Below are 10,632 nucleotides of genomic sequence, written 5' to 3'. Positions count from 1 at the left end.
CTGCTCTACATTTTTTTAATGAGCAGTTCGAACACCTACAAATACAGCTGTGACTAAGGCAGATCGATCCCCTTCCTCTGAATTTGCAGTGATGCTGGTGGAGCTTGGGGTTGTCAAAAGCACAGCCCTGAGCCTCCCCTTGAACTCTGATCTGCCCCCGCCTGCTCTATTCCTGAGGTGATCAAATCACTCTTCTTCTGGCTGGAAGCATCTTCCTTTGATGTCTCCCTGAGCCTATTCTTAAGCTTTTCAAAGAGAGACAAAATCTTCCTTGCAGAAATTGCTGCTTGATTTCAGAAACATGGATTTGCATCTCTGATCACATTCTTGTAATCAAAAGTTTTTCTTCTACTCAAATCAATGCATCCCATTTTAGTTCCAACCCCCTTGGCGTGGCTGTGAGTGCTAACCGTTGGTGTTTATGAATATGTCTTGCTTATTTTCAGTGGTTTTTATTTATGACAAAAACCATAGTAAAAGGGGGTTTGCAAAGCCAGGCTATCACAGTTTGGGAAGTTGTTTTATGGTGGCAGGGAATTAATGTGCTTCTCATAGGATGATGTTAGGGGCCTGGGTTTATTCTTTGTTGCTTTTAGATGTCTCTTGAGTGAATCAACTAATAATTCATAATATCAGGATTTCATTTTACACTGAATGACATTTTATTCACTTTTCTCATTAAATCTTTCTATAGAAAAGGAACATGCTTTTGAGGTTACCATTTCATGATATCTTAGCACAAGAGAAAAGCACAGGACCTCAGCGCAGGGTCAAATGAGAGTTTTTATGGTTGCTGGTGAACCTGCCTCTCTACTTGTTTTCTTTTTCTGTTTAACAAAAACTAACACAACTGTGATAACAGCAGAGATAGTCCTTGAACTGATCCCCCAGTGAAACTGCGGTCCTTGGCCTTTGTGTCCACAGCTGTCATCGTGGGTTCCTGCGGGGTCGCGTGCGTCTGTGGGTGGGACCCAGCGGGAGCAGGCGTGTGCAGGCTGAGGAGCTTCTCAGCTTCCTTGGCTGCTCCTTGACGTCTTCAGAACCAGAGACCAGATCTTTGTAGGGCCAGCGACTTAAGTACATTTCCCACCTAAATAAATACCTGAAAAGCTAAATCACAACCAACGAAGAGAGACTGTGAGTTGGAGTTTTTGATACTTTATATTTGGGAAAAGAATTTCGTGTTGGTGCCTTAGAATATGCCTGTGTGAATTGGGGCAATATCAACTAAAAGGTAGTGTAAAGGTGAAGACCATTAGCTCCTAGTGCTTCATAAAGCAAGACTTCTCATGTTAATAAGGGCTCTCTTCCTAGCTCTCTAATTAATTGTTATCATACATTTGTTTGGACTTTGAATTTCTTAAAGCATAAGCAATTAAGGCATGGGGTCGTTTCCAAGCGTTGATTGTCCTTTAGATTAGAACTACAAACAAAGTTCTAATTAGAGAAGTGTTATTTTTCTGAGTTATATATGATATAATTCTGAAACTTTGGTTCTAAACAAGAAACAACTGGAATAACTAAGCAAGGCGGGGTGATCTGTCCTTTCAACATGAAACATTATAACCATGCTAAGCAGCAGAACCGAAAGCAGGATGCCAGAAAGACTTATTGTAACAAACTCTATGAGTTTATTTATTTTGCCCGTAAAATTTAATTTCTATGTCTTCATTCAGAGTCCCTGAGCTTTGTGTGGTTAGGTTTGGGAGAAGAATTTTATGAAGTGCTACAGCTTTATATACAAACAACATGGTACAAAAAATGTACTACGGTTCAGGGAGCATCACTTGTTCAAGATGGAGGAATATGGAATGGAAAAAAAATTCCTATGGAGAAAACAATACTATCATAGGTATCAGTACTGTAGTGTTAAAGTGATCAACCTCATTTCAGATGATTCAAGTGATGCCGTTTTTTTCCAATGTTTTGTATGCCATGTTATAAGACTGTACATATAGAATTCATATTAAAATAATATTGCAGTTATGGTAAGCATGCAGTATGCTTGCGATCTAAGATCACTCACTTAGGTCATGCATTTTTTCTTGGATTTGGAATGTGCCTGCAAGATCACGGAGCCTACCTCATGATCCTCATGGGGAAAATGGGACCAATGTCCTAGTGGTTAATTAGAGGCTGTACAACCACCCAGTATGTGCAAGAGTCAGGAACAGAAGTGTGGCATCCCAAAGCCAGGACAACATTATTTCTCACAGGTATGTGGAAGTATCACCAGGGAAGACAGGAAGATGCTCCTGAGGTAGCCTTTCCGTTAGCATATCCCTCTCTCAGTGCCAAATGTTCCTAATTCTTACACTTTCTCCATGAAAGAAGGCATTATACAAAGTAACATCTGGAATATGCATTTCCCACTGAGCATCTCTCTTCCTCCAAGCTATACCTTCAGAATTTGGGTGCTCTGTTTGGTGTTTGCTTCACTCTGAATACATCAGTTTTCCATGTCTTCCTCTGGAATTTCTACTCCCTTTCCCCCTTTCTCTCTTTTGAATTTTGACAGAGGAGGCCTCCAGAGAACGTATGCATCTTTTTTTAGCTTTTGCTGCACCATTTCAATTTAGGAAAATGGTAGCAAAACCAACAAACCATACCACTTAATTTGAAGCTTTTAGAATCATTATTTTTTGGGGGGACTGCAGCTCAAACGATTATGGCATCATTATAGTATTAATGGTTCCTTTATTTCGTTTTTATTATGAGTTTTTTCTTCTTTATTATGAGTTTTTTATTATAATATAATAAAGAAAAAGACACTGGATGTTTTCGATCTTGCATATAATTCTACTGGCCTTCATGTTTTCAAGATGGAAAGAACAAAAAGAAAAGTAAAGAATCAAAGCTTTATTTACATTTCTTTAGTTACTGAGTCTCGAAAATGTACTCTTTTTCTAGATTCCTCCATTTCTGCTTGAATTATTATGATTCTCTACTTTACCCAAGCTGGGCAAAATGGAATCATCTTTGACAACTGTGTCTCCTTTCCTCTATTACCAGATGTCAAGTTCCATCAATTTGTTTGTGTGTTCTTTTCTTTCTTCCTTTTTCTTTTCTTTTTTTGGTGAGGTTTGTTCTACTGTTCTTTCTTATTCAACCAGAGTTTCTATATAAGAGTAGCTTAAGGGTAGCAAAATGTTGGATGGGGACAATGAGACCTGCCTTTTTTTATTTCACGTGTTTGTTTATTTTTGTGTGGCTTGGATGACCACGACTTCCACCTTCTGTTGAATCCTTTATTTCTTCATGCCCAGTAGCCTGCCTTCAGTCTTTGTCTGCTTCAGTCCTTCCTGCATTCAACCACCAGTATCATCTTCCTGAACAAGACTTTGAATTTATTCTTCAGTGACTCCCTAATGCCTACAAGGGGCGCTACCTTAGGTTGACACCCACTGCTTAATGTCAACATACCTTTCAGAGATTACCCAATCATTTTTCCTCACAACTGCAGCACAGGGTAGGCTCTCTGGAATTCCATTCTCCATGATATTTTCCACATATGTTACACCCTACCTTTTCCTATCTACTTATTTAAATCTTACCCGTCTTCAAGGCTTGCCTTAAATTCTACCTTCTCCAAGAAGTTTTCCTTGATTGGTAGAGCTCACAAAACTGTATTTCATCCGACCCAAGACATTATCACCACTGTGTCATTCCTCACTAAGAAAGAAAGGGGGAAAAAAAAAAGCCTGTCCATTAAATTAGGATGCATAGCTTTCTTAGGATTTTAATTTTATTTTAATTTCAAAAGTTCTTTTAGATGTAAACACAGATTTTAAAAAAATCATATATCACCCCTGCGCATCCGTACAAAGACAAATGCAATGAATTAGTTAAGAAACTTCTAAAACTTCTTCACATTTAGGGTCTGACTTTTTCTGGATTTTCTTCCAATCTACTAACACCCATCATGTGAATTGCAATGCTGGTGTTTTCTTGATTTTCCCAGAAGGTGTCAGTGAAGATTTTTAGAAAACTACCAGGACACATATTCCTTTCTTAAAAGGACTGTCCATGGTTTGTGACGGTAACATAAAGGTACTGCAGTGGCCCTGTGGTGCCACGTGGGGTGACAGCTGGGTCTGCACAGCATTGGCAAGGTCACTCGTGTCATGCTTGTTGTCTGATCGAGAATAACTGTAGAAGGACATTGGATATAAGATGCACCCAATGCCAATATGGTTAAAAGTGAAAAGAAATGTGCAACTCAGAATGGATGAAATATGGTTTATAAGGACATAAAACTGGTGAATGTGTTTGATTTTGTTGGGCCTCAGTAAGACGTTCTTAGAGAAGGGAACCCATGAAAAATGTATAGATGGCAATTGATAAAACTGGGATCCACTCTTTTCTTGGGACATACTCAGAAACCTAGAGCAAAATTTCCCAATAGCTCTAGTCTAACATTAGTGGCTTAGGTTAAGATCATTCCTTGGGAATTTGTCCTCTACATTAATATTGCCGCGAATTGTAGTCATTGCTCTTTTGTAAATAAAAAAATGTGGTTCTGTCTTTCATTTATTAGGTATCTATGAGAAGCCAGGAGTTTTAAATATATTTAAATCATTACCAGTCTCTTAGGCAGGTGGTTTAATTTCTAACATACAACATAGGAAACAAAAGCTCTGATGTCACTTAGCTAGAAGGGAACAGAGCTGGGATTTAAGTCCAGGTCTGTCTGGCCCCAGAGTCACACTTTTCTATTATGCCATGTGGCATTGGTTGTACATACAGGGCTGCAAGGCACAAAGTAGGTGACATCATAATTTAGAGATGAGTTTAGGAAATTTTACACTTTGGGATGTAAGCATAAAATGGTAATAATTCAGAACATATGTTCAAATAGAGCTTACACCTTATTTCTTTTTAAATGGTACTTTCCATAATGTGCAATATTTTATTTATAGTTATACATTTATTTATGTTATTGGTTTAATATTTTCCCCAGTGAAGATGGAAATGACTATTTTTCATTGATTATGAGATATATGTTTTTCATATTTTAACTCTGTGAACTCAGAATTCACCTTAAAATTGATGTTGTATTTAAGTTTAATCGGCAACGTTTTATTTTTTCGTTTTGAGTATTACATAGAATAATTATGCATCTTACAGTTAATACTTTTTAATGTTTGAGTAAATGTCTGTTTTTATTATCTGTCCTATTTGTAGTACATAGCACAGGGCCTGGCCCCATGAAAGGTGCTCACAAACTTTTGTTGAATGAATGAATGACAGAAAGTGGAACTTCAAACTATTCCTGAAGGTAGCTGGACTTCTAGATGAAGTCTCCTGCCTATATAAGGCCCATCGTCCACTCTTGTTTTCTTTTCTTACTATGCCTGCAGGATTTGTGTGTGGCCAATATTGTTATCTTGGAAGGGTTCACTGTCTGTACAGTAGGGCTCGAGAAGTCCCGGCACGAATTCCTGTAGGTGGAGTCCCACCAGGCAACAACTTTGTAGGAAAACCTTCCTGACCTTCCTACTGAGCAAAGTCTGATAACTCTCCTCTAACTACCAGAAAATTGACTGACATTCTGGCAGGGACTAGGGGTAGGTGGTCAGCCGTGGATTAAGGCTGGCATTTTGCTGTGTTTGTGCTACTTAATGACAGCTCTCAGCGAGCCCTCTTCAGGGGCCGAGGACTCTCAAGAAGATCTCTCAGGACATCTCTGCTGTCTCTACCTTGCCCATAGGGTGTTGAAACTTAGCCACAGAGGCTCGAAGACTTTACTGTGAAGCCTCAAGAGAGTCATAGTTATGCCTGCCAAACACGAAATGCATCAGCCATCTGTGGAAATCTTCCCAGAAAGTAACTCTCCCCAAGAGATACTTTGTCAATGGGCTGCTGCTGAAATGAGGATGGTGCCTAAAATTCCATTAGGGAAGCACCGATTTGAGTGTAACTAATGAAAAATAATCGGCGATGTAATGAATTGTAACATGTCTGTCCTGAGGTCATGTGTTGACAGAGGATTCTTGGGACCAATAGGACATGCCGAGTGAGGAGGATCGGATCATGCTGCCATTCTCTGGTGCCGTTTCAGCACCACACAGAGGAGAGGGACACTGGGTCTAGACACCCGTCTTCACCACTCTTAATTAGAACAGATGACAGCAACTTACCAACACCCAGAGATGTAAAAAATATCCTATAAACAAACTTGAACTTCCTGTGCTATGGTTATTTGCTTACAAAATAATGTTCAGGTCCAAATGCTGTTTCTTTATTAACCCCACATTGGAGGCCACAACCTAGCATTGGCTGTTCACCAGTTGAATCTCCCATACTCTGAGATAAAATTACCTGGCTTTTAAGTCAATCTCTAATAGGTTGAATAGCAGGGTATTACCAGGATGAGTTCCCAATTTCGTGATTATCCTTAGATGACCTAATAGGATTTGTGTTGCTTGACCTTGAATTCCAAGGACTAAATCATGGGTTCAGCAAGCCCAACCTTAAATGTCCTGCCCTACTCGTTTTGATGAGAGAAACCTACGTAAGAAGTCTCTTAAAGCACTTGGCAGTGTTTCCTGTCATATCTTCACAGTAAGGATGATCAAGATGTTTAGCTACGTAGAATGCACTACCCTGGCTTATGTGTATGTGCAACTGTGTGAGCACAAGTAATTTATGAACATCATTTGCTATTTGCATACGAAATAGTCTTCTAGTTCTTTATGGGGGAGAAAAATGGCTCCTTTGGGTCACAATTAGCCAATCTGGCAATTAGTCACAATTAGTCACAATGCTGGCAGAGAATTTGTGCTCGAAAAGTTGTTTAGACAAAGCATGACTGAATTTCTTGACTTGAGCAATATATTCAGAGCTGTGGCTTCTCTACTTTTGATTTTGATGTGGTTTAAAGTTTCTCATTGTTCAAAGAAACTACTTAAAAATCTCTATGGACTCAAGCTTATTGTTGGCAGTTTGCAGAATTAAAAGAGCGTCAGAAGTTGTGTTGCAACCGAGCAGTTAAAATGCTTTGTTGGGTTGATAAACATGATTAGGAGGCATAGTTAAACTGCATTGTGTACAAACAGTATTACCCTAACAACACAAGCCTTTGGAAAAGAGGAGAGGCATAGGGCAGAGACTCTAGAAGGAAAACTTGGGTAGTATAGGTGGACTTTTAATTTTTATTCTGTGAACATAATGAATACTATGTGCAAATTAGAGATGGAGAAGTGAAATTCCAGTCCTTCAGGGACTTTCCATTTGAAAGCCTGCTGGGTGATGAGTACGCCTCCCAGGAGTTAGAAGACCATTCTGGAAAAGCTGACTCTGGCAGGTCCATACGCTGTACAGACTGCTGTGATGTTTAGGATCGGGAGGAGACAGCTCTGGAAGCAGAGTGTCACCCGAGTTTTAACGGTAAGGAGCTGTTTGTTGACTGTTAAGTTTGCCCGTGTTGTGGATTATCATCTCTCACACCTGGGTGGAAAAATACCTAACAAAAGCTCAAAGTTATACACTGATGAGTTTGTGAGAAAGATGTTTGTTTACTAATTTTTGCAGGGTGCATACTGCTACACATTGATATTTCAAATAAAAAAAAAAGATTTGCATCCGTAGGCTTTTCTGCACATTGCTAACGAAACTATAACTGTGTGTAGAAATTGATGCTGCATCTTTTGGGAAGATTCTTGCCTGGGGCAAGAAACACATTCAGGGTGGTTTGGGAACTTTGTATTCTTTCAATCCCGTAAACTTTTATTGGTGATTCGAGGCAGTTAAGGCAGATTCTAGGCTGCAAGTCTTCTAGGCTCTTTGAAATCACTCTCCTGTTCTGTGAGCCTGGAAATGAGGTCACAGATAGTGAGATGCAAGGTTGTGCATTTGGAAGTCACACTGAAGAATGTTTCCCTAGCACAGGGCTCCACTCAGTAGCTCTTTATTATGCAAATGCTCAGAAAGGGATTTGGAACTCCTTCTACTGCCAATTAATATTGGAAAAAACTGGAGGTTTCTCTAGGATTCTGTTTTCAACACTAACCCATGCTTCCTACCAGGCTTGATCACTGTATCTTTTTCTGTATCCCCAGCAGCCTACATGATTCCAGCTAGCCTGTTGTTTTACCACAAGAGCAGGAACACTGTCTCTGCATTTGCTATGTCCTCCACCACCTGCCACCCCTCACTTGCCCAAGCCCCATGATTCGGATGCTTCCTTCCCAGGGTTCTTCCAGCCAAGCACCTAAACTTACTTGCTGGAAAAGACTTAAAAGACCGGTGCAAGTGTTGCCCCCTCTGGAAAGCCTCTCCTGACACTTTGAGGAGGAGGTGAGAGCTTCCTTCCATGTACCCCCTCAGCACTTCACTCCTATGTCTTAGAAAGTCCTTGTCACATTACCGTGGTGAAACGACATTTGTCTACCTGTGTCTTTCCCTTGCTAGGCTGTGGGTCCTAGAGGGCAGGGGTGCCATCCTCTTCATTTTTAAACAACCTTCCCTTAACACAGAGCTTGGCATCTAATACACCTTCATAGATGCTTGTGGAATAAATGGAATGAATTAAACATTTCACCAGTCTGAACATTTTTCCTCTACTTCAGTACCAAGTCTGAAACATTGCAATTGATTATAAAATCTCAGGTGTAACTAATGAATTAGATTCTTCTTTGACATGAGCTGTATTTTGAGAGGAAGTTAAGTATTTTGGAGGTTTCATTTATGGAGTTAGGATGCTGGTTTGGTTCATTCCACTGAAGTAGGATATTAACAGAATTATCTTAATAGATATTTGTTAAAACATGGTAAGTAAGACTTTATTTGGGACCATCAAGATAGGTATAAGGACTTATACAAGAGGGAAGAGAGATTGGGCTTAACTCTGAATACAGCCTGTGCAACTGGGAATTTGCAGCCATGGAGCAGGGTGGGGGTCAGTGGATGGAAAATTGCCCAGAAGAAAAATCAGGAGTGAGGGGAGATTTTGGCCAACCTGACTTAACAGGATTCTTGCTGAAGACAGGCCAGGGTGATCAGACACCCCCTGGGGCATGGTGGAGGATGAGGAACTCCATCAGATATTGGGGGACAGGTTTCTTGCCAAACTGACTGAGTAGGGTTTTTTTGCTAAAACTGGATTTTTACAAACAAGTGCACAGATAGGCCTAAGAGAAGGTTCAGGAGCCTGACTAAAGTTGGCCGAGTAAGGAATCTTTGTCAACTGATATGACAGTTTATTGAATTATAACTTTGTGACCTGAAATGAAAAATGAGAAAGATTCCAAAGTTAGATAAAAACTATCAAGTCTGTATTTGTTTAACCTTGGTCTGAAACTATTATTGTAATGATGCTATATTATAATTAGTTTACCGTAATATGATAATTGACTTTATCCGTAAATATCCATGCCACTAACAACCAAATATGCCATAAGCTCCATGGGTTTAGAAAAGTCAAGCCATATCTTTTCTTTTGTAATAATAAACACTACTTATTTTCAATGAAAAAACTTGGAGTAATTCTGTATATGTTCACTCACTTATTTGCAAAAATATGGTCCAGATCTGATGTCTGTCTTTTTTCTGCTTTTCTCGTAGATAAAGAATTCTTAGTCCTAAGTTACATGTGTACAACAGACATGAATTCCAGACTTGTGGTTTTTGCTTTTCTTTACTTCCCTAAAATGAAACTGAAATATGTCATTTTGTTGGTTGACTTTGTTAACTTTTAGAAAAAAGAACAACTTGCAAGATATATGATAGTCCTCTTGGCTATTAAATTCACCTAATTGCAAAGCTGGTTTAAAAATGGAGAAAAGTTTTTTCCCCACTGCAGGAATACATAGTGTTCGTGTTTTATACTGTATATATTTATGCTAGGGAATACTGTTGCTCATGGACTTTCAGATTGCTAGGATTTTCTGTAAACAGTGCTTCTCTTGTGGGGAGAAGCTGTGGGGGAAGGGAGGGAAGGACCCTCCTTCCCCTGCTGGGAAACTCTGCAGGAGGGCAGCTATTGTTTCTGTGGGTGCACAGTAGAAGCCAAGACAAAAAGAATCTTTGCTCTCAGATATCCTTTGAAATCTGAAAGGCTGTCAGTTTTGTTATTCTCTTACAAAAAAAGACAGAGAATTTTCAGCAGCATCTGTTAATAGTCCCAGACCTGTTTGGTTTGGTCAACAAATTTCACACGGATCAGGTCAAACCAATTTTCTTGGAGCACTGGCAGGTGAATGGCCCTAGGATTTAGCTGGGAAGTGGGGAGGGAAAAGGGGCGGCGTGTTAAGGCGCAGTGAGCACCCTGTAGCCTTAACAGGGCAAGGCCCGAAGCTGCCCACATTGTAATTATGCCACAGCTAGACCCTGGGAGAATGTGACTCTATGTGATGTGCAAAATCCCTCCATTCCACAAATATCTCTTGAATGCCTACTTTGTACCAAGTGCTGTGCTCCGTGGTATGGCGGGCAAGAACCCTTCTAGATCCCGTGGAGTTTAGAGCTGAATTTCTTTTTCCTATTATTCAATTTTTGCACAATTCCATTAAGGAGAAAAGAGATCTAGAATTAGAAGGACCCACAATTTATGCCCTTGGACTTTCTCTGAGTTCCTACCTCAAGTGAAAACCTAGTCATACCAATCAATCGTGATCAAGTCATAAAAGGACT

The 10,632-nt window shown here is 39.8% G+C and overlaps 1 protein-coding gene across 1 annotated transcript in view; it reads left to right on the top strand.

The window, feature by feature from the left end:
- Positions 1-7,067: 7,067 nt before the first annotated feature.
- Positions 7,068-10,632, top strand: part of DNAH5 (dynein axonemal heavy chain 5) — a 197,793-nt gene continuing 194,228 nt past the window's right edge. The window contains exon 1 of the mRNA XM_069492049.1: positions 7,068-7,389. Within this exon, the coding sequence (XP_069348150.1) occupies positions 7,333-7,389 (57 nt within the window). The 5' untranslated portion in view covers positions 7,068-7,332. The remainder of the gene's footprint in view (positions 7,390-10,632) is intronic.

Source organism: Eulemur rufifrons, chromosome 17 (genome assembly GCF_041146395.1).
Source record: "Eulemur rufifrons isolate Redbay chromosome 17, OSU_ERuf_1, whole genome shotgun sequence".
In the NCBI taxonomy this organism is placed as follows: domain Eukaryota; kingdom Metazoa; phylum Chordata; class Mammalia; order Primates; family Lemuridae; genus Eulemur; species Eulemur rufifrons.
Note: the sequence above shows the minus strand (reverse complement) of the source record. Positions and strands in the feature narration are given on the sequence as shown.